This window comes from Mirounga angustirostris, unplaced genomic scaffold (assembly GCF_029215605.1).
Source record: "Mirounga angustirostris isolate CCGP_5_RB_7025 unplaced genomic scaffold, mMirAng1.0.hap1 SCAF_17, whole genome shotgun sequence".
Taxonomy (NCBI): domain Eukaryota; kingdom Metazoa; phylum Chordata; class Mammalia; order Carnivora; family Phocidae; genus Mirounga; species Mirounga angustirostris.
In genome coordinates this window covers 26,535,636-26,558,140 of record NW_026991725.1, presented here as the reverse complement: position 1 = coordinate 26,558,140, position 22,505 = coordinate 26,535,636, and the positions used below count along the sequence as shown (strand labels likewise).

At 54.1% G+C, this 22,505-nt stretch overlaps 2 protein-coding genes across 3 annotated transcripts; both read left to right on the top strand.

The window, feature by feature from the left end:
- Positions 1-550: 550 nt before the first annotated feature.
- Positions 551-5,677, top strand: KRT17 (keratin 17). 2 transcript variants are annotated; one of them, XM_045888044.3, is made up of 9 exons: positions 551-1,151; positions 2,209-2,291; positions 2,699-2,855; positions 3,479-3,640; positions 4,260-4,385; positions 4,478-4,698; positions 5,328-5,375; positions 5,413-5,417; positions 5,583-5,677. In XM_045888044.3, exons 1-9 carry the CDS (start codon positions 711-713, stop codon positions 5,675-5,677), a joined length of 1,338 nt encoding a protein of 445 aa, XP_045744000.3. In that variant the 5' UTR covers positions 551-710. The 2 variants fall into 2 exon arrangements, with proteins under 2 accessions (XP_045744000.3, XP_045744001.3); XM_045888045.3 differs by lacking the exons at positions 5,328-5,375; positions 5,413-5,417 and adding an exon at positions 4,800-4,825.
- A 6,266-nt stretch (positions 5,678-11,943) lies between these two features.
- On the top strand, positions 11,944-14,863 carry KRT16 (keratin 16). Its single transcript, XM_064583630.1, has 8 exons — positions 11,944-12,589; positions 13,059-13,141; positions 13,266-13,422; positions 13,517-13,678; positions 13,770-13,895; positions 14,197-14,417; positions 14,500-14,546; positions 14,651-14,863. Exons 1-8 carry the CDS (start codon positions 12,071-12,073, stop codon positions 14,752-14,754), a joined length of 1,419 nt encoding a protein of 472 aa, XP_064439700.1. The 5' UTR covers positions 11,944-12,070; the 3' UTR covers positions 14,755-14,863.
- Positions 14,864-22,505: the final 7,642 nt, after the last annotated feature.

Here is a 22,505-nt window from a genome sequence, read left to right as displayed (position 1 = left end):
GCCCCACCAGCCCCGTTCTGCAGTTAGGTGGGGGCAGCGGGGCCCTATCCGTCTCTAAGCCCCAGTTTCCTTATCTGTAAAATGGGGTGGTAACCTGAGAGGCACTGTATTGTGTGGTGAGCCCAGTGGGTTTAGGTCCAGTTTCCAAGGTGGGACAGGGTCTCGGTCCTCCCTTCCTTCCCCGGCCGCAGGCCCAGGGCCAGGACTGCGTGTGGTGCGTGGTGGAGGAGAGTGGCCTCAGGCTGGGGGCTGCCTGGTTCCCCAACCGGTTTCCCCACCAGACACAGGGGCCAGGTGGGCCGGGCTAGGGTGGCAGCTGCCTGGGAGGGCCTGGTGACGGTGACGTCCTGCCTCTCCTCTTCTCCGTATTAGGTCATGGGAAAGCATAGCTGGAGGGCCTGCCTGACTCACAGGTGACAGGCCTGAGACCAGAGACACGCAGCCTCACGTGCAGACACCCAGCACCAGGGTTCGGAGAAGTGAGGCCAAGGCCCGATGGTGGGAGGGGGGGGGGGCCCACAGCCACCCGGGAGCTGGCGGGCAGCCAGGGGTGATGAAAGCTCAGGGGAATGGAAACAGAGGAGCAAGCCTGTTGTGATCGCTACGCCCACCTGGCGGCCTATAAAGGAGGCGGGCGGGTGCCCGCTGCAACTCGCACCTCGGGCCTCGCTCCTCGCTAGCCCTCCTGCTCCGTGCCGGCTGCCGCCACCATGACCACCATGACCACCACCAGCCGCCAGTTCACCTCCTCCAGCTCCATCAAGGGCTCCTCCGGCCTGGGGGGTGGCTCGTCCCACACCTCCTGCCGGCTGTCGGGCGGCCTGGGGACCGGCTCCTGCAGGCTGGGGTCCGCGGGGTGCCTGGGCGGCGGCTTCGGGGGAGGCAGCTATTCCAGCTGCTACAACTTCGGCTCTGGCAGTGGCTTTGGGGGCGGCTTTGGGGCTGTCGACGGGCTGCTGGGGGGCGGGGAGAAGGCCACCATGCAGAACCTCAACGACCGCCTGGCCTCCTACCTGGACAAGGTGCGCGCCCTGGAGGAGGCCAACACCGAGCTGGAGGTGAAGATCCGCGACTGGTACCAGAGGCAGGCCCCGGGGCCTGCCCGTGACTACAGCCCCTACTACCAGACCATCGAGGACCTGAAGAACAAGGTAGGGCCTGCTGGTGGGACAGGGCCTGTGGGGGGAGCACGCCTTCTCCTCTGCCATCTCGGGCCCTTGACCACGGCCTGGAGTCAGCCCGGGGGGAGGGCTGCCACAGGGTCTCAGGGAGCCGAAGACAGCATGGCTCTGGCTGGTTTGGCCTCTGGGAGCCCACGTTGGAGTCACCGTGTGGTCCACATTCCTCTTTTTGGGGTGCAGCAGCTGGGCCAGGGACAAGCAGGCCTCATGGAGCTCCTTTGAGCCTCAATTTCCTCATCGTGGGGCTTGTTGCCACCCCCTCATGTAATTGTAGGATAAGATGAGTGGATGCACGTAGAGGCTGGGCCCATGGGGCGGCCAGATTTGTGGGTACCTCTCTTCTTGAAGCAAGAGAGGGATGGTGGGGTGAGGCGTCTAGTGAATTCCTGATGGCACCTGCTGGGAGGAGGAGGTGGAGAGAGGGGGCGGGAACTCAGGAAGGCCTCTGTGTGCCTTATTTAGGGATTTTTGTGGCTTCCCCATCCCTCCCACTGCGCCCTCAAGAATGGGGCTCAGCAAACCTCCAAGGGCAGAGCTGCTTGCTGGAGTCTGGGGTTAGGGCCTAGCAGGGGTCATGACTTCTGATTTAGAACTATTCTTTGGTGAGGGGTCTTGTAGGGTCCCTTCTGGAGGATTCTCTCGGGCACCATCTCCCCAACTGTAAAATGAGGGGGTTGTTCACCTCCCCGTCTCTGTCTGGGATTCTGGGACAACTTCTGCCCCTGGGGGCCTTTCTTCTCTTCCTAGCTGGGCACCCCAGCCGGTTGCCTGCTCTAGTTGAGGGGTCCGTGTTGGGGGGAGGCAGGTCCTGGGGGGAGAAAAGGCAAATTTCAGCCCATCAGACTCAGGTTGGCTCCACCTCTGCCAACGATTAACTCCTGGTAGAAGTGAGAGGCTGGGCAGGAAAGGAGTCCTCCTGGAGAAGGCAGCCACATCCTGGTCTCCTGGCAGGAAGCTCCATCTCATATCCCTGGTCTGGGCTGAGCTACTCCCTTCCAGTGACCTTACCGCTTTCACATCTCCCCAGATCCTCACGGCCACTGTGGACAATGCCAACATCCTCCTGCAGATTGACAATGCCCGCCTGGCCGCTGATGACTTCCGGACCAAGTGAGCCTAGCCAGCGGGCTGGGAGGAACTGGGGTACCCCTCCCCACCCCGGGACCACAGTTGCTGTGGCAAGGGCTAGGAGCTAGGGGTGGGGGAGTCCACCTCTTAGTCATGCATGTGGCAAATGCAGCAGATTCTGAAGGTCATGGGCTTAGGCAGGGAGGTGGATGGGAGGCGGATGGGAGGCAGGAGGCAGAGGAGAGATGCAGGAAGCTGGGTGGGGGTGGGGCCTTGCCCTGCGTGGTCCCAGGGCCATGGGGCTGCAATATGCTTCCACTCCACAACCCCCCTCTCCACCCCCTATCAACCCTCCCAAGCTCTTAGAGCCCTGGCAGAGGCCGGGTGCTGGCCAGGACATGGACCTGCACGTCCTAGCATCAAGACGAAGTCTCTGGTTCCTTTTGCAGGTTTGAGACAGAGCAGGCCCTGCGGGTGAGCGTGGAAGCCGACACTAATGGCCTGCGCAGGGTGCTGGATGAGCTGACCTTGGCCAGAGCCGACCTGGAGATGCAAATTGAGAACCTCAAGGAAGAGTTGGCCTACCTGAAGAAGAACCATGAGGAGGTGAGGCGGTGGGGCAGTAGGTCAAAGAGGCTGCGGAGGGGGTGGCAGGGCTCTGGGGCTGCACCAGGGCTGAGACCGTGGGAAGAGCACAGAGCAGGTGCTCCAGGGTTGGTTGCCTTACAGGGCTACCCTGTCTGCGGAGCCTTGGTCCCCATGCAGGGTAGCCTCCTCCATGTACCACCTTGCTGCCCTGCCTCTGGGGACCCTCCCAGGGTCCACAGGGACCTCTTCTGCCCATCCTGGCCTCCCTCATGAGGACAAGGGATAAGTGAGGAGGTCTCTGTTCCAGGTCAAACCTTTGGACCTGGACCCTATGTAGAAGTTTGGGAATTAGAGGGGATATTTTAGGGGTACAGGCCTAAGAATTAGATTTTATCTTTGGAGAGCCCTTGGCCTAATGGGGGAGACATGAACCTCTCCTCAGGGAACCCCCAGACTGATGGTGGGGGCAGAGCCCATACAGAGCAAATGAACAAGAGTCAACAAGAGGGGCAGAGGGCAGAGGATAGGCAGAGCGAAGGAGGGCTCCTTGGGAGGGGTCTGGAGAGCTTGCCTGGGAAGGGTTGGAAGTAAGAGATCAGGACAGGCCTGAATGCCCACACCCATAACCCCCTCCCCCATAGGAGATGAATGCCCTGCGAGGCCAGATGGGTGGTGAGATCAACGTGGAGATGGACGCTGCCCCCGGCGTGGACCTGAGCCGCATCCTGTCTGAGATGCGTGACCAGTACGAGAAGATGGCAGAGAAGAACCGCAAGGATGCCGAGGACTGGTTCTTCAGCAAGGTGGGGGCTGCTGCAGGCCAGAGGCCTCTCCCAGGGTATAGGGGGCAAGGACTGAGTCCTGACTGATGCCTAGTACCTGGCATCTTGGGGTGCCCTATCTCAGTGAGCCACATGGACCTCACAGGATCACCTATTGCATTAACAGGCCAGGAGCTTGGCCAAAGCTGGGATCTGGGGGTGGGTGGAGAGTAAAGGACTAAAGGAATAAAGCCAGAGGGTAAAGACCCCAAGAGCTTCCACCTCTCTAAGAGGTTAGGAACTGGCACCAAGGGACTGGTTGATATCCTGGCTGGTCCTCAAGTTGCCTGTTCTAATGCCTTCTACTTAGAGGAACTAAAGATAAAGCTTCACATCATTTCAAAGATTTCTGAGCTTTGGGAAGTGGGATGCTGGTGAGAAGGCACTGCTCCCACAGTCAGGTTTGGGAGGAGGCCTAAGAGGCTCAGGGGAGGTCAGGAAGGTGACCACGTCCAGGGGGGTTGTGGGGAGTGAGGAGAGCCCCAGGTGCCTGTCTGGGCACAGAATGGGCCCTGGGCTGACCGTATGGAGGCCACGGGGTCGTTTGACTTGGAGAAGGGATCCCAAGCTAACGCTGCAGTATCCTACATCCTGTCTGCAGACGGAGGAGCTGAACCGCGAGGTGGCCACCAACAGTGAACTGGTGCAGAGTGGCAAGAGCGAGATCTCCGAGCTCCGGCGCACTGTGCAGGCCTTGGAGATCGAGCTGCAGTCCCAGCTCAGCATGGTAGGGGGGCTGCCAGGCTCGGGGTGCACCTGGGACCCTGGAGGGGGCACTGACTACTCTCGCTGACCCCTGATCCTCCTGCCTCCTTGCAGAAAGCATCCCTGGAGGGTAGCCTGGCTGAGACAGAGAACCGCTACTGCATGCAGCTGGCCCAGATCCAGGGGCTGATCGGCAACGTGGAGGAGCAGCTGTCCCAGCTGCGCTGCGAGATGGAGCAGCAGAACCAGGAATACAAGATCCTGCTGGATGTGAAGACGCGGCTGGAGCAGGAGATCGCCACCTACCGCCGCCTGCTGGAGGGCGAGGACGCCCAGTGAGTTGGGGGCCAGGGCCGGGGGCCGGGGCTGGGGGCCTGGGGTGGAGGTGGAGCTCTCAGACCCAAATCTAATCTCTTCTCTTTTTTTTTTTTTCCAGCCTGATTCAGTACAAGCCCAAAGAATGTAAGGATCTCGGTAGCTGAGGTTGGGGGTGCACGGGGCAGGCAACCCATCTGCGGATTGCTGGGGAGGGTCCCCAGGAGCTCCAGGAAATGATGGTTGATCCTCAGCAGGGGCGGGGGAAAGGACCTGTTAGGGCTCAGGGTTGATGCTCAGGGGAATTGGATGAGGGGGCAGGGCAGAGAGATGGTCCTTATCCTAGAGATCCTAGTCTAATGGGGACTCATGGTGCTAGCTCTGGAGACCCTCTTCTGATGGGGAGATTAGGGAAACAGTCTCATGGTCTTTGTTCTTGAGACCCTACAGATGAGCAAAAGCAGTCTTGTCCCTGGGATCTCTAGTCTGATGGGAGAAAGGACGTGGTCCTTGTCCTCCAGATCTCAGTCTGATGGGGAAGATAAGATCCTGGCCCTGGGTATCTAGTCTAACGGGGGTGATGCATACCTGGAGATCCCAGTCTGGGGGTGGGGGAGACAGGAGACAGACTCCGTTGGGCAGTGCCCAGTCTTGCAGAAGGACACAGTGAGTCAGGATCAAACCAGCCATCTGGGAGGCCAGACTCATCCAGGGGCACAGGGATAGGATGGAAGAGGGAGTGGCAAGAGCAGGAGGGACACATGTCTGGATGTGATATTGAGAGGTGAGCAGAAACGTAGACAGCAAGTGGCTGTGGGAAAGAGAGCTGACTCCACTCAGGGGGCTGGGGGCTGAGCCAGGGTCTCTGGGCCCCTGCCCACCTCCGATGGTCTGTCTCCTGCAGCCGTGACCACCCGCCAGGTGCGCACCATTGTGGAAGAGGTCCAGGATGGCAAGGTCATCTCCTCCCGCGAGCAGGTCCACCAGACCACCCACTGAGAACTCTGCTCCCCCTGGCCAGCGCCCCAGAGTTCCCCATTGGCCCTGCAGCCTCAGCTCCTGGCTTCAGTCCCTTTCCCATACCCCTCTGCCTGACCAATAAAGCTTGTTGATTCAGATATGGAATGTGTCCTACTTGTGGCCACTGAGGTGGGCCCTAGTGAGCAATGGGTGAACTGGGGAGAAACTGAGGGTGGGGGAGGAGTCTGCAGACACCAACTATTGTTGACTTGGAGGTCAAGGGTCATCTAGGATCATGGTAAAAAGTAGGTCTGGGCAGAGCTTGGGGAGCCATTTTGTATCTCCAAAGGGTCAGAGATCCTTGGGAGGGTGGTCCAGGCAGTGCCAGACTTTGGGTGGGGCCAGCATACCTGGGAAGGTCTCAGGTGACCTTCTCTTGCCCTGTAAGTAGGTCCATGACCTTGGGCAGTGGCTCTGCCTTGCTGAGCTTCATTTTCTCATCCATAAATGGCCGAGGAGATGTCGTGGGAGCCAGAGTCCTAAAGGATGACACATCCAGTCACTTGCTTCTGAGGTCCTGTGGGACATGCCCTTCTTCAAGAGGGGGCAGGGGGTGGGCAAAGACCGGAGTCAGGATCCTTCTGGAAGAGGCATGAGCACAGGGAAGGTGGGGAGGCAGGCTGGGTGGTTAGGGCCCACGTTCCTTTGTGAGTCTCAGGAAACCCCCCAAAGGGGTTTGTGGGCCCCCAGGGGTACTCCCATTGCCTCACCCCAGGAGTATGAACTGCAGACCTTGCTTCTAGAGAAGGTTGGCCCCAGGCAGGTGTGGGAGAAAGGGTGGGGCCTCTCTCAGGGATATTTCCTCAAATGCCCAGCCGCTGCTCAGGATGGGGGCACTGGGGGTGTGCCAGGGTGGGGCGGGGAGCCGCACACCCTCCCGGGTAGCCTGGAGGTGGGGGAGGGTGGGAAACTGCATCCCGGGAAAGCCGGAGGGTCGGTCCTGCCCTAGACCCTCCCAGGACCCCCTGGGCCCCAGCCCCTTTCACTCTGGTGGCAGGCGATGAGCCAGCTGGGGAGGAGCCCCAATACCTGGAAGTCTTCCTTTGAGTAAATCTGGAAACCACTGGGCAGGGTGAGGCTTCCTGGTTTTCTTCAGGAAGTGGGGGTGGGAGGAAGGGGTTAACGAGAGGAGGGGTACCCCCACCCCAATTCACCGACAGGCTTAGGGCTCTCTTCTGTTGCAGAATCGGACCAGGACCCTCCTGTTGCCTGGAGACTGATCTGGGCAGGATCGGCCAGAGCCCCTGCTGCCTGGGGGGCGGGGTGGTGCAGGGCTGGGGACTAGTGGTGATAAGAGCATGGTCTGTGAGGTGAGCAGGTGGGTGTGGGACTTTGGACAGGTCCCAGGCCTGCTCCGTACCTCAGAGGCTACAGTAACTGAGGCGAGAGATGAGCCCCAGCTGTTGGTCCTTCCAGCCCTGATCCCGGGGACAACGAGGACAGCGAGTTCCTTGTTGTGGCAGGGACGACCGGCTGTGACCGGCTAGAGTCCGGAGCCCGGGTCTGCAGAGGCGACCGCAGGGCTCAGAGCAGGCTGGGAGTGCGGACTCCGCTCCATCAGAGGCCGGTGTCTCCCAGCAGTGAAGGAGGGCAGGCAGGGAGAGGTATTGTTCCCACCAGGCCCCACTGCACTTCCAGCCCCAACCAGAAGAACCAGCCCCAGGTTGAGGATGGCTCATTTGGAGGTGATCTCATTTATCTGAACAACAGTCCCAGGAAGCAGGGAGGGTCTGGGAAGAAGTGCCCCATTGTGTGGACAGGGACACTGAGGCTCCAAGCATCCATGACTCAGCCCTTTCTGGGTTGTGCTGGGAAGAGTAGAGGAGAGCCCCCACCCCCTGCCCTGCCCCAGGCTCCCAGGCAGGGGCCTTCTCTCCCTGCAGATTCTGGGGGCCCACCCCTACTGATGGGTTGAGTGGGGAGGGGTCACAGTGGGGGAGTGGTCAGAGATAGCCCTGGACTGCGCCCTTCTGCTGGGGAAGAAGGCCTTGTCCACAAAGTGGTTCAGGGTGGGGCTCAGGACGATGGGGGTCCCCAGGGGATGGTCCTGGGTCCAGAGAGTGGAAGCCCCACTCTTTCTAGGAATGCTCAGCCACACCTGGGCAGGTAGGGCCACAGGAGGGAGTGACTGGGGGCTGAGACCTGTAGTCCCCTTGGGGACCCTTGGGGATGGTGTGGGGAATTTTGGTGGCTGGAATTTTTTGTCCAGGCACCCCGAGCCAACCCAGGCTGCTGGGGACGTGTGCCTGTGGCTGGACTGGGGGACCCAGCTGTGGGACTCCACAGTTCAGCCACGTCCACCCATCGCCCTCCACGAAATATTTCAGCCCCATCAGTGAGGTCTGTAACCGCCCTCAGCGCGGCCTTACCCACCCTCATGTGATGGACACACACACCTGATTTCCAGGCCCAGGGCCAGCCGGAGCCAGACCCTGTGACTCTTCCTCTGCCACGCCCACACCCTGACAGTGTGAGCCGGCAGCGCCTTCTGCAAGGAGACCATGTGGCAGTAACACTCTGTCCAGGACACGGCGTCACTCTGTGCTTCCGCACTGGGTCTGGGCACAAGGAGACACATGCCCTGGCCTGGAGGGACCCTGGAGGACCTCAGTTTAGAGGTGGTGGGGCTGACAATACTCCTGCTGTCCTTATGCAGGGTGGGTGGGAGGTTGAGAACGGAGAGACTGTGACCGAGCTCGATCTGGTTCTGCTGAGGGTTCCCCTGAGGGAACAGTTTCCCCTGAGGGCCCCTTGGTTTTGCAGACCAGTGTGATGGGCTGTGATAGCCCCTACCTTTGGAAGGGGGGCATGAAACACGGGGGGAGTTGACAGGACCACCTGCCATCTGGCACTCACAGATTCACCCAGATCCTGGGACCGATCGTGGGGCCAGAGCCCGGACTGGGGACACTTGTTCACTCCCAGGGAGCCTGCTCCCTCCCTGCAGGCCCCCTGAACCCCATCATGGCCTGGCCACACAGTATTGGGGTTGTCCATAAGTACGCCCTGAGGGCCTCTCTGCTTGGTTCTTTGTATCTGAGTGTCCAGCCCAGATCTGGCTCCTGCTTGCCGCTCTGTTCTGGCTCATTGCGGATCTTCTCTTTCCTCACCCTGCCCTGAAGCCCCATGGGCTGGGGACCCTGCAGCAGCCCCCTCTCTCCCCTCAGTCTCCTTAGGGCCTCCCCCTCTTTCCCTCCTCCCCCCAGGCTGCCTCCTGCTTCCCAGCCTGGCTGGTCAGCAGAATTCCCCTGGAGCTTGTAAAATGTCCCCACGATTAGGCTTGTCCTGGGCAATGCTGAAACAGTGGGGCAGAGCAGGTCGGGAATTGGTATGGGGATCCTGGTGATCAGTCAGGTTGGGGAATCACTGCATGTTGAGGCATGCCTGTAATAGTTCCCAGACAACTCAGGTATGAGATGACCTCACATCTGAGATGGGGCAGGTGAAGGAGAGAGGAAAGAGGCCCGGGTGGGGGAAAGAACCCACAGCCCGGAGGGCTGACAGTTTGGTGGGAGTCCCTGTGCCCGCAGACCTAGTGATCCTGGCTCTCAGCAACCCTGGGCAGGCTCGCCTCTCTGGCATGGAATAAATGCCCCTGCTCCTTCTCTGCCGGCTCAGATCTTCTGAGGCCCAGCTGGAGCCTCTCCCGATTACTCCTTCCTTTCCTGCTGAGCCTCAGGGTCGGGGAACGATTATCCAGCTGCGTTCCGTGGGCCAAGCACACTGGGGTTTCCTGCCACACAGTGCTCTATTCCCGGCCTCAGCTTTCTCTCCAGGGTCACATGGTGGGTTCCAAGGTCAGAGACTGTGTCATCATCTTCCCCGCCCCCCATGCCCTGGGTGCCAGGCACACGGTGGGTGCTGGGTCTGTGGTGTTGTCTGAGTGGTTTGATGGGTTGGTCGGCAACTTCCTGTAGCTTCTGAGCCCACGTGGATCCCCAGCCATCAGCGCTGGGCCTGTGCGTAATGCCACCCGGACTCCAGGAGCGGTGGAAGGGGCAGGGCACTAATCGGAAGGGAGGGAGGTGGAGAGCGTGCTGAGGCAGAGAGGGAGGAGCTCCCAGAGACCCCGGGGATAGTCCGTGTGAACCTCAGGAACCGTGCTGGAGCCAGGTTCATGTTGCTGCTCTCGTTTCCGTGCTATTTAACCCGGGACAAGTCTTTCACTCTCTCTGCCTGGGGCTTGGTTGCCTTTGGTGGCCTCAAAGGTCATTTTTCGTTCCGAGGGTGATGAGTCTGGTTGGACCTGAACTCCAGGTCTTGACACCTGGGATGGCAGGGGTTTTGTCCAAGATTCTAGGACCCATTTGGCCCATTTTGGGGGTTGGGAAGGGGAGTATCGGGTCCTGTCTCCCAAACCTGGCCCTGGAGGTGTGTGTTGGGCACCAGCTCTGCTCAGACCGCTGGGCCCTGTTCCTACAAGCTGAATGACTGACACGGCGTGAATTTCCTGTCCCTTGGTTCCCGTAGTATCACCCAGCAGCGCCCAGGCTGAGGCAAGCCCACAGAGGCACTTTAGAGCAAGGACAGTGGCCAGTTCTGTGGGTCACCCTCCAGAGCACCCCGACTGAGGACGCTTCTGTTTTGGGATTTAGATCCTCCCCCCCAATCCTGCCTCCAGCCTTCAGGCCAAGGCCATGCCCACCGTGGGCAGAGCTCACTCCAGGCACTGTGGGGAGGTAAATGAGAACGGACTTACCTGGTCCCAGCCTGCAAAGCATCATGGATGAGTGGAGACATCCTGAGCCCGGGGTTCTTAAAGCCGAATGACTTTGGGCGAATCACCCCCTCCCTCCGGTTCTCCCTCTCTCCTCCCCGCTTCACAGGGCTAATTCAAGACAATCATGCATATTGGCGGCACATAGAGAGAGAGGTGGCTCAGGATGGTGGGAAGGGCTCGGACTGAACAAGCAGACAGGCAGGGGTCCAAACCTCAGCTCCCCCTTGACTGGGGTCTTGGGAAGCCCCCTTAACCTCCCAGCTGCCTCATCTATGAATCTGTGGCAGGAATATTGCCCTTCATGGAATTGTGTGGTACACACAGAGCACTCCAGACAATACCCCAGCATGGTATACAATGACCCTCTCTTCCACTGAACGACCAGCCTGGAATCTGTGGATCCTCAAAAGAAAACTTGGGAATGGAGCCCTGGATCCAGTGTGGGAACTCGGGGGTCCCTGGTGGGGTCAGGGGTCACACATGGCACTACTGGCGGGGGGGGGGACTCCCTCCCACCGCAGTTTATGGTGGGCATCCATGATTAAGTAGGGCAATGCATTGGGGATGGACTGCTCAAAAGGTGGGAGTATTAGGGTACAGAGGAGAGGGCAGGGTTGTGGGAGGGAGGTGCCAGAGTGCAGAGGTGGGTGTGAGGAGGCAGGAGGGGGCAGCTGGTTGCAAAGGAAGGATGGGGAACCTGGGGGCAGGGCCACCGTTGGGGAGTTGCCGGTGTGGTCCTGTGTGCATGTTCTTCTGTGGTGTGTCATCCCCTTTTACAGATGAGAAAACTGAGGCCCAAGACTGACTGCCTATGCTGCATGGCTTGTAAGGGGCACAGTGGGACGCTCAATGGTACATGCTGGGTCCATGGTACCCAACACTTCTGAGGACACTGGGGGTTCAAAGGCAGCCTCTGAAACTGGGATTGGATCCAATAAGGGAAAGAGAGTCGGAGAATTTTTAGAACGAGAAAGGACTCCGAGATCACCCAGTCCAGCCTTTGTCACTTCACTGAGGGGAAACCGAGGCCCAGAGAGGGGAGGCAAGGGGTCTCAGGCCGCAGAGCGCGCAAAGCAGAGTGAAACGATGACCCCAGCTCTCCTGTCCAGCGCCGGGCACGTAGGACCCCACCGCACAGCCCGAGACAGCCCCGGGCTGGCATGATTGCTGCGGCCTTTTGTCGCCAAGGCTGTCCCGTGGGGCAGGGAGTCCGTCATGGGCTGACTCACTGCCTGGGGACGCGGCTGCCACAGACTGCCTGTGCCAAGGCCCCGCTGGCCCCTGAGGCTCCAGGAACGGAGAGCCAGGTTCCCGCCGCCCAGCCTGAGTCACGACCGACTCGCATTTGTGTTTTTCTCTCGGCCCACACCCCCAGACCTGGGTGGGAACTCAAGTGGCACCCAGTGAAGTGAGTCGACCCCAGGCTGAATAATCCTGATCCGGAGTGGGGAGTTGGACGGGACCTGGAGTGACGAAATCCGCAGGGGAGCCCGCAAGTCAGCAGTTGGGAGGCCCCGCCTGCCCAGTGCCTATAAAAGGTTCCTGGGGTTTGAGCAGCCCCAGCATCTTCCCAGCCTTCCTGAGCACCTTTCTCTTCTCTGCTGACTTGCTCGCTCGCTCACTCACTCACTCACTCACCTCCCTCCTCTACCATGACCACCTGCAGCCGCCAGTTCACCTCCTCCAGCTCCATGAAGGGCTCCTGCATCGGCGGTGGCTCCAGCCGCATGTCCTCTGTCCTGGCCGGAGGGTCCTGCCGGGCCCCCAGCGCCTACGGGGGCCTGTCGGTCTCCACCTCCTGCTACTCCTCCGGGGGGGCCTGCGGCCTGGGGGGCGGCTATGGCGGCGGCTTCAGCAGCAGCAGCAGCTTCGGGGGGGGCCTGGGTAGCGGCTTTGGTGGAGGATACGGTGGTGGCCTTGGAGGTGGCTTCGGCGGGGGCTTCGGCGGGGGCTTCGGCGGTGGCGATGGCAGCCTCCTCTCCGGCAACGAGAAGGTGACCATGCAGAACCTCAACGACCGCCTGGCCTCCTACCTGGACAAGGTGCGCGCCCTGGAGGAGGCCAACACCGACCTGGAGGTGAAGATCCACGACTGGTACCAGAGGCAGCGGCCCAGTGAGACCAAGGACTACAGCCCCTACTTCAAGACCATCGAGGAGCTGCGGAGCAAGGTGTGTGGGCCTGGTGGGCGGCGCAGGTGGGCAGAGCATTGAGAGAGGTCATGGCTGCAGCGGCCCTTAGAAAACCACTTTCTAGCATCTTTATTTTACAAACAGGGGGACTGAGCCCACCTTGGGGGAGAGGCCACACAGGCCACTCAGAATTGGTGGCAGAGGGTCCCTTTTCAGCATTGAGGTATCTGAGCTGGGACTGGAGCCCTGACTCTCTTATTCCCTGCCAGTGTGCATTGCACCCTCAGCTTCTCTCAGCCTGGGATGGAGGATGGGGTGGCAGGAGACTTGGGGGCATCCCTCCACACACCCTGAGCTGGGTGGAAAAGACACCCAGGCTGGCCGGAGGGCCTGACCTGCCAGCTAGGAGACCCTCAAGTTTGGGGAGCTACCTTTCTTCCCTCTCTGCTCTTCCCCCCTGAGCAGTGGAGTCTTGGCTAACAGGCCTGTCCTTCCACCCTCTCTGTAGATCATTGCTGCCACCATCGAGAACGCTCAGCCCATCCTGCAGATCGACAATGCCAGGCTGGCAGCTGATGACTTCAGGACCAAGTGAGCAACCACCGTGGCGGTCTGCGTGCGGGGCAGAGGGCAGGAGGCAAGCAGTGGGACCGTTGGTCTTGAGCCTCAGAAGCCTCCCAGGTGGAGCCTGATGCCCCGACTTCTGTCCTGCCAGGTATGAGCATGAGCTGACCCTGCGCCAGAGCGTGGAGGCCGACATCAACGGCCTGCGCCGGGTGCTGGATGAGCTGACCCTGGCCAGGACCGACCTGGAGATGCAGATCGAGGGCCTGAAGGAGGAGCTGGCCTACCTGAAGAAGAACCACGAGGAGGTGAGGCCGCTGCTGACCCCTGGCTGCGAGAGGCTGGTTCAGGAACCAGGAAAGGGGTCAGGTGAGCTGACCACCTCCTGCCATCCCTTCCTAGGAGATGCTTGCCCTGCGGGGTCAGACTGGCGGGGACGTCAGTGTGGAGATGGACGCTGCCCCTGGCGTGGACCTGAGCCGCATCCTGAACGAGATGCGCGACCAGTACGAGCAGATGGCAGAGAAGAACCGCAGAGACGCGGAGGCCTGGTTCCTGAGCAAGGTGGGGCTCAGGTCCTCAGCCCTCCTGCAGGACTGCCCAGCCAGGGAGCACCTCTGGAGCGTCTCACACCTGCTCTTCATTCTTCTCGCAGACTGAGGAACTGAACAAAGAAGTGGTCTCTAACAGCGAGTTGGTGCAGAGTGGCCGCAGTGAAGTGACCGAGCTCCGGAGGGTGCTCCAGGGCCTGGAGATTGAACTACAGTCCCAGCTCAGCATGGTATGAAGGACCCCGCCCAGCCCCAGTCCCCAAGTCCCCAGTAAGGGCCACCAGGCCCTTAACACTGCCACAAGACAGTTCTGCCTCACTTATTCCAGGAGTGGGACTGGAGGGATCATTATATCCATTATATAGACACAGAAATTAAGGCCCAGAACAATGGAATACCTTTCCTCCACATTGTCTGGCCCACCAGTAGCCCAGGTGGAGTCACAATCCATATACCTCTCAAGAAACATGCCCAGAGGCCTGGGGGGGCAAGAGTGACCACCTCTGTTGACTTTCTTTCTCCCGCTCACAGAGAGCATCCCTGGAGAGCAGCCTGGAGGAGACCAAAGGCCGCTACTGCATGCAGCTGGCCCAGATCCAGGACCTGATTGGCAACGTGGAGGAGCAGCTGGCCCAGCTGCGCTGCGAGATGGAGCAGCAGAGCCAAGAGTACCAGATCCTGCTGGACGTGAAGACGCGGCTGGAGCAAGAGATCGCCACCTACCGCCGCCTGCTGGAGGGCGAGGACGCCCAGTGAGTGCCCAGCCCCCTCCACCTCCCTCCAGCCCCTCTGCGATCCCAGCACATCTAACCGCTTTGCCTTTTCTCCCCACAGCCTTTCCTCCCAGCAAGCGTCCAGCCATTCCTATTCTTCCCACAATGGTAAGGCTCCTGAGGGTCCTGGGCGCCCCAGAGACCCCAGCCCTCCCTGTGTGGGGCCTCTTAGCTCCCAATGCCCTTCTCACCCCCACCCCTCTCTCCCACAGTCTTCTCCTCCTCCTCCTCCTCCTCCTCCGGCCACCAGACCCGGCCCATCCTCAAGGAGCAGGGCTCATCCAGCTTCAACCAGGGCCAGAGCTCCAAGCACTGAGCTGCCTCTTCTAGAGCCTCCTGCCCACCCGCCGGCCCCAACCTCCTGAAGGCCTGGGCCAGGGCCCTGTTCTCCCAGCGCGGTTTCCAGCTGTCTCCCCTTCCCCTCCACTGGTGGTGGGCTAATAAAGCTGACTTTCTGGTTGATGCAAACCTGTGTGGTCTCTGTTCTTGAACTAATGGGAGGGGGTTGAAGGTGTCTCCCAGGGACCTCCTGGGACCTCACAGCCAGAGGAGTCCAGGAAACAGCAAAGCTCAGAAGCCCTGGTAGGGTCATCCTAGAAGAACCCTCTATTAGCAAGGGCGTGGGAGGTGGGACACAGGATGGGAAGGAGCTTCCCTGTGTTGACAGCTACCCTGGGAAGTGGGTGTGGTCAGGCCTGTTTCGGAATGGAGACAACCCTGCCATTCAGAGGTTGAGTAACTTGGAAAAGGTCACGCAAGATAGTAAGAGGTGTGACTGTGGTTCACACTGGGTCTGTCTCCCTTCTTCTTTTCTTCCCTCTTCATTTTAGTGAAACACATCCTCTGGCGATTTCCTGAGACAGGATGCATAGACTTTTCATGTCTGAAAACATCATTAGTCTACTCCCATTCTTGATGGATAATTTGGCTGGGTATGGAATTCCAGGTTGCAAATAATTTTCCCTCAGCACTTTGAAGGTATTGTGTCACTATTTCCTGGTTTCCAGTGTTGCTACTGAGAAGTCTAATGCTGTTTTGATTCTGGATATTGGATGCTATTTGATTCCTACCCCTTCCCCCAGAGCTTTTAGGCTCTTCTCTTGCTCTCTAGCAGGCTACAATATCACATGTTCTGCCTCCATGTGGCTGTGTTGGATCTGTTGGATTGGGCATGTGGCAGCATCTTTCAGCATAGAAATTCATGTTCTTCAGAAAATTTCCAGGAAATTTTCTATTTATTTCATGATTTCCTCCCCTCCATTTTTTCTCTTTCTGGAACTCTTCTTTTTCCTATGTATTTCATTCTATTTTTCATCTGACTTCTGTCTCTCTCTCTCTCTTTTTTTTTTTGACTTTCTGAGATTTTCCTAAACTTTGCTATCCAATCTTATTATTTAGTTTTTTAAAAATTGCATACATTTTAGTAACTCTGGATACTTTTTAAAAAAATATTTTATTTATTCATTTGAGACACAGAGATACAGAGAGAGAGAGAGAGAAAGCACAAGCAGGGAGAGAGGCAGAGGGAGAGGGAGAAGCAGGCCCCTCGCTGAGCCAGGAACCCGATGTGGGGCTTGATCCCAGGACCCTGGGATCATGACCTTGAGCCGAAGGCAGACGCTTAACCATCTGAGCCACCCAGGCGCCCCACTCTGGATACTTTTTAAAAGAATAGTCTCTTGTTCTTGTTTCAAGACACAATATTTCATGGCTTTAACAATTCTTCCATTTCCATCATCATTTCTGTTTCCTCTCAGCTGCATTTTTCCTGGTTTGTCTTATCTCTGTCCTTTATGCCAGAGGCTTCCCTCAAATGTCTGTGGTTCTTGATCTTTGGTTAATATTTAAGAGTAAGTCACTAAGAAGCTGATTGGAAAGTGAGTGTGTGTGTGTACAGCAGGGGGTTTTTCCCCTGCTGAGTCTCACTATAGAATAATCTGGTGAATATGCTGTTTTTATTGGGGGACCTCAAATGTCAGTATCTTTAGGCCTTTTTTCTTGGGTAGGGTCTTCCTCAGGAAGGATGCCTCTAATTTCCTGCCTGGCCTATGAAAAGCTACCAACTTTCAGGAAACTATGTGGAGGAAGGGGACTGAGAGTGTTCCAATCTGTTAATCTGACTTAAGTCGGTTTATTACCCCACCCTTACCCAAGCTGTGCTTGGTCCCTCAGGGTTTAGTCCCTCTGGTAAATTCTCCAGAGTACACCTCCAGTTTCTCCTGAGGTAAAGGAGGAGTGGTTGGCATTAGGTGGGGTTGGGATAGAAAGGGGCTATGGAGGTATCCTTGCTTTTTATACAGACTTTTGACCCATTTATCCTCCTGTTTCTAGCTCACCTGCCCTCCACCTTCAGAAGTGCCTAGTGGCTCCTATTCCAGAGGCTTCCAGGGTCCTGCTGTGTGAATCTGCTTGCTTCTTGGCTTCTCCCTGGGAAAGTACCAAGATTACTTTTTTGTCTATTTTCTAGATTCCGAGATTTTGTTACTGTAATCCCTTCTCCTGTTCTCTTCATCCAATACAGGTTTTATCCATTAACACTAATTTTAGGGTGCTTAGAGGGGTGGTGATAAATGACACATTTAACCTCTGAAGTCCCTGCTTTACATGGCAAAATATTTTTCATCTTTCAAGGCTGCTGAGCTTGATTCATCACTCTGTAACGCATGATTATTTTTGGTTGTTGAGCAAACATGTCTCCTTATTTATGGTCAACGATCCTGTCTTCTGGGCCATAAGTGAGGTTATGATTCAGATTGAACCCTAAATCCCAATACCCAAAGGCAACCACTAATAACATTTTGGTGAGTTTCTTTCATATATATATATATTACAGGTCTGTCTATCATCTATCTATCTAACTAACTATATCTATCTATCTATCTATCTATCTATCATCTATCTATTTAATCTATCTAATCATCTATCTACCTATCTACAATCACACTGTATCATTTTGCATTCAGTTTTTATTAATATTTTAAGAGAAACACTTCCTTGTGTTATTAAAAGTGTTATACATTTCAGTGCTGTTTCCACTGTTTTTTTTTTTGTTGTTGCAATTAAAATATTACAGCAATAACATCGTTCTGCATAAAGCTTTTATAAATATTTTGCATTATTTTCTTAGGCTTGATTCCCAGAAGTATAATTACTAGGTGAGAAGATAATGAATGTTTTAAGGGTCTTGACTTGTACTGTCCAATTGATTTCAAGAGAAGTGGTACCAATTTACATATTTTACCAGCAGGGAACGAGAGTGCCTATTTCAAAACCTGCTCACCAATTTTGAGTATTATCTTTTAAAAATCTCTGTTGTTAATGAATTCACCTGGCACTTTTATTTTTATTTTTTAAATTTTACTTTATTATGTTATGTTAATCACCATACATTACATCATTAGTTTTTGATGTAGTGTTCCATGATTCATTGTTTGCGTATAACACCCAGTGCTCCATTCAATACATGCCCTCTTCAATACCCAACACCAGGCTAACCCATCCCCCCACCCCCCCTCCCCTCTAGAACCCTCAGTTTGTTTTTCAGAGTCCATACATAGTCTCTCATGGTTCATCTTCCCCTCCGATTTCCCCCCCTTCATTTTTCCCTTCCTACTATCTTCTTTTCTTTTTAACATATAATATATTATTTGTTTCAGAGGTACAGGTCTGTGATTCATCAGTCTTACACAATTCACAGCGCTCACCATAGCACATACCCTCCCCAATGTCTATCACCCAGCTACCCTAACCCTCCCCCCCCATCACTCCAGCAACCCTCAGTTTGTTTCCTGAGATTAAGAATTCCTCGTATCAGTGAGATCATATGATACATGTCTTTCTCGGATTGACTTATTTGCTCAGCATAATACCCTCTAGTTCCATCCACGTCGTTGCAAATGGCAAGATCTTGTTTTTTTTTGTTTTTTGTTTTTTTTTTTTGATGGCTGCATAATATTCCATTGTATATATATACCACATCTTCTTTATCCATTCATCTGTTGATGGACATCTGGGCTCTTTCCACAGTTTGGCTATTGTGGACATTGCTGCTATAAACATTGGGGTGCACGTACCCCTTTGGATCACTACATTTGTATCTTTGGGGTAAATACCCAGTAGTGCAATTGCTGGGTTGTATGGTAGCTCTATTTTCAACTTTCTGAGGAAACTCCATACTGTTTCCCAGAGTGGCTGCGCCAGCTTGCATTCCCACCAACAGTGTAGGAGGGTTCCCCTTTCTCCACATCCTCGCCAACATCTGTCGTTTCCTGAATTGTTAACTTTAGCCATTCTGCCTGGTGTGAGGTGATACCTCATTGTGGTTTTGATTTGTATTTCCTGGATGCCGAGTGATGTTGAGCATTTCTTCATATGTCTGTTGGCCATTTGGATGTCTTCTTTGGAGAAATGTCTGTTCATGTCTTCTGCCCATTTCTTGATTGGATTAGTTGTTCTTTGGGTGTTGCGTTTGATAAGCTCTTTATAGATTTTGGATACTAGCCCTTTATCTGATATGTCATTTGCAAATATCTTCTCCCATTCTGTCCGTTGTCTTTTGGTTTTGTTGACTGTTTCCTTTGCTGTGCAAAAGCTTTTTATCTTGATGAAGTCCCAATAGTTCATTGTTGCCCTTGCTTCCCTTGCCTTTGGTGATGTTTCTAGGAAGAAGTTGCTGCAGCTGAGGTCGAAGAGGTTGCTGCTTGTGTTCTCTAGGATTTTGATGGACTTCTGTCTCACATTTAGGTCTTTCATCCATTTTGAGTCTATTTTTGTGTGTGGTGTAAGAAAATGGTCCAGTTTCATTATTCTGCATGTGACTCTCCTATTTTCCCAAAACCATTTGTTGAAGAGACTGTCTTTTTTCCATTGGACATTCTTTCCTGCTTTGTCGAAGATGAGTTGACCATAGAGTTGAGGGTCCATTTCTGGGCTCTCTATTCTGTTCCATTGATCTATGTGTCTGTTTTTGTGCCAGTACCATACTGTCTTGATGATGACAGCTTTGTAATAGAGCTGGAAGTCCAGAATTGTGATGCCACCAGCTTTGCTTTTCTTTTTCAACATTCCTTTGTCTATTCGGGATCTTTTCTGGTTCCATAGAAATTTTAGGATTATTTGTTCCATTTCTTTGAAAAAAGTTGATGGTATTTTGATAGGGATTGCATTAAATGTGTAGATTGCTCTAGGTAGCATTGACATCTTCACAATATTTGTTCTTCCAATCCACGAGCATGGAACGTTTTTCCATTTCTTTGTATCTTCCTCAATTTCTTTCATGACTGTTTTATAGTTTTCTGAGTACAGATTCTTTGCCTCTTTGGTTAGATTTATTCCTAGGTATCTTATGGTTTTGGGTGCAATTGTAAATGGGATTGACTCCTTAATTTCTCTTTCTTCTGTCTTGTTGTTGGTGTATAGAAATGCAACTGATTTCTGTGCATTAATTTTATATCCTGCCACTTTACTGAATTCCTACATGAGTTCTAGCAGTTTTGGGGTGGAGTCTTTTGGGTTTTCCATATAAAGTGTCATATCATCTGCAAAGAGTGAGAGTTTGACTTCTTCTTTGCTGATTCGGATGCTTTTTATTTCTTTTTGTTGTCTGGTTGCTGTGGCTAGGACTTCTAGTACTATGTTGAATAGCAGTGGTGATAGTTCACCTGTGGCTTCTAAAGCTGACCTTATGGAAGGACCCTCACACAGAGATAGAGTCCTGGCCTGGGTTGCAAAAACTCCTGAGCTGGATCACATGCTTATGAGTTGTTCAGTAACAAGAGGTCAGAGCAGAGGATGCAGAATGCCCTCTACCTAACAAAGCTGTCTGTGCCCACATCTTCAAGGGGCATATCGCCCATCGGTGAATCTTCTGGAAAAAAAGGTCTCCACTTGACTGATGGGGAAACTGAGGGCTCAACTAATTTAGGGAAAAAAAAAACTTTTTTAGGGTCTCCTAGCTAGTTAGTAAAACTACCTGAGAGCAGGAAGCATGTTTTTCCCTTTCATTGTCATATCCTGTGGAAACAAAACATGAACCCCTTTTAAAGATGATATCAAGGCAGAAATGTGAGCTTCCCCTTCAATCAGGGGGACTAGCTTTTCCATTCAGAAATGTCTTGTTGCTTGGATTCCCCAAGCTAAGATTCAAGTCCCAAATCAGACAGCATTTTGCTCTTGCCTGGCCTTTCCTATTTCCTAAGATCCTGGCACCTGAGATGAGGAGGTTGCGTGCTCCCGAATGTTCCTTGTAACTTTATTTTGAACACACCCTCAGATTCTTTATGCTTGAGTTAGTGTCAAAGTTTGTGAAATATTGTTTTAGATAATTGCATAAAGAACTAAAACAATGGCTGGAGTGAGAATTAATGATAGCCCATAAACTGTATCTGCTGAGGTAAATAAATGAGTGGTAAGCTAGTCAGGTTTTGCCTTCTTTGGGCCCATTGTTTCTGAGGGCTATAAAAAGCACAGTGTCCCTCCTAGCATCTGAGATAAGCCATTTCTTATGTTTGCCTTCCCACCTCTGCGGGGTTTTTTTTTTTTAAAGATTTTATTTATTTATTTGAGAGAGAGATAGCAAGAGCAGGAGCACAAGCAGGGGGAGTAGGAGAGGGAGAAGCAGGCTCCCACTGAGCAGGGAGCCCGATGCGGGGCTCGATCCCAGGACCCTGGGATCATGACCTGAGCCGAAGGCAGACGCTCAACGACTGAGCCACCCAGGCGCCCCTGAGGGTTGTTGTTTTAAGACCTTCTGACAGCTCCCTGAGACATAAACAGGAATGAAGCTTTTTGTTTTGCTGATCCCCACAACTCTCAGCACATAGCGCCTCTGGGACACTCAGTAAGGATTTGTGGAGTCTGGTCTTGGGTTTGGGCTACAGACCTCTGCTCTTTCAGGTTTCCATGGAATCAGAAACAAGTTTCTTTCTTTCTTTTTTTTTAAGATTTTATTTATTAGAGAGAGAGAGAGCGCGCGCATGCGCATGAGCAGGGGAAGGGGCCGAGGGTGTAGGGCTTGATCCCAGGACTCTGAGATCATGACCTGAGCAGAGGGCAGATGCTTAACTGACTGAGCCACCCAGGTGCCCCAGAAACAAGTTTCTTGAGGACAGGCTTCTCTGGATTCCATGTGCCCCTTGTCATGTTGGTACGAGGCAGCCACCATGGTAAGGGTTGATGAGCTGCATGGAAGAGAAAGCAAGTTTCTTCCTGAGCTGTGGGAGGGTGGGAGCCTGGTCTTGCAAGAGCTGAGGCATCAAGACAGTAGAGCCCTTTATGTGGCCCTTCTCCTGATGTGCTGTGTGGTCACTGCCATGCACGGATGTAGCTCTGCACCCCTCTTTCCCTAACAGTCTAGGGTTGTTAAAGCAAAGATGTCAGCTGTTTAGTAAAAGAGTCCATCTCTGGCTTGACTCCCTGTGGACACATCACTGGGGCCCCATGTCCCTTTCTGTCCTACGATTATAGGATCGTTACACATAAAACAGGTAGCCTTTATCTGCCATATGAATAGTGTGACAACGTAAACAGAAATATAAAAAACAAACACATTCATCTATTGTTCTGTCCCCAGAGTTTTTCTTCTCTCAGTCTCCTTTCTGGGTTCATTATGTGTGAGTACACATCCAAGATGATTTTCAAATGATCAAAGGGCTTCATTATTTAATGAAAAAAGAAATAGAAACAAAAGGACATAGGTGTAGGGCTATTTATTGCTGCATTATTTACAGTGACCAAAAAAGGAAAACCAAGTGACTACCCATCAGTAGTGTATAGCTGAGTAAATAGGGGTCTACTCATACTATGGAATATTAAGCAGTCACCACAGTCAATAAATTGGAGCTGTGTCGGATGGCAAGAAGAGATTCTTCAAGGTATTGGGGAAAGGGAAATAAACACACGATGCAGAAAAACACAGGTAGTATATTGATCTCACTTGTGTGAATAAACAAACCCAGCCCCCCATTTATGTAAGTGCATATGTGTGTGTGTGTATATATGAGGTGGGTGTAGGGGATAGGAGAGGGAAAGAAGAGATCCAAGAAAATAGGAAAGAAAAAAAAAGAGTGC

Bases quoted from the DNA above. Each gene is read 5' to 3' on its own strand.
- KRT16 (XM_064583630.1), top strand. From the start codon at position 12,071: ATGACCACCTGCAGCCGCCAGTTCACCTCCTCCAGCTCCATGAAGGGC. The intron at 12,590-13,058 runs GTGTGTGGGCCT...CCCTCTCTGTAG, and splicing joins TCGAGGAGCTGCGGAGCAAG to ATCATTGCTGCCACCATCGA. The intron at 14,418-14,499 runs GTGAGTGCCCAG...TTCTCCCCACAG, and splicing joins CTGGAGGGCGAGGACGCCCA to CCTTTCCTCCCAGCAAGCGT.
- KRT17 (XM_045888044.3), top strand. From the start codon at position 711: ATGACCACCATGACCACCACCAGCCGCCAGTTCACCTCCTCCAGCTCC. The intron at 2,856-3,478 runs GTGAGGCGGTGG...CCTCCCCCATAG, and splicing joins TGAAGAAGAACCATGAGGAG to GAGATGAATGCCCTGCGAGG. The intron at 3,641-4,259 runs GTGGGGGCTGCT...TCCTGTCTGCAG, and splicing joins AGGACTGGTTCTTCAGCAAG to ACGGAGGAGCTGAACCGCGA.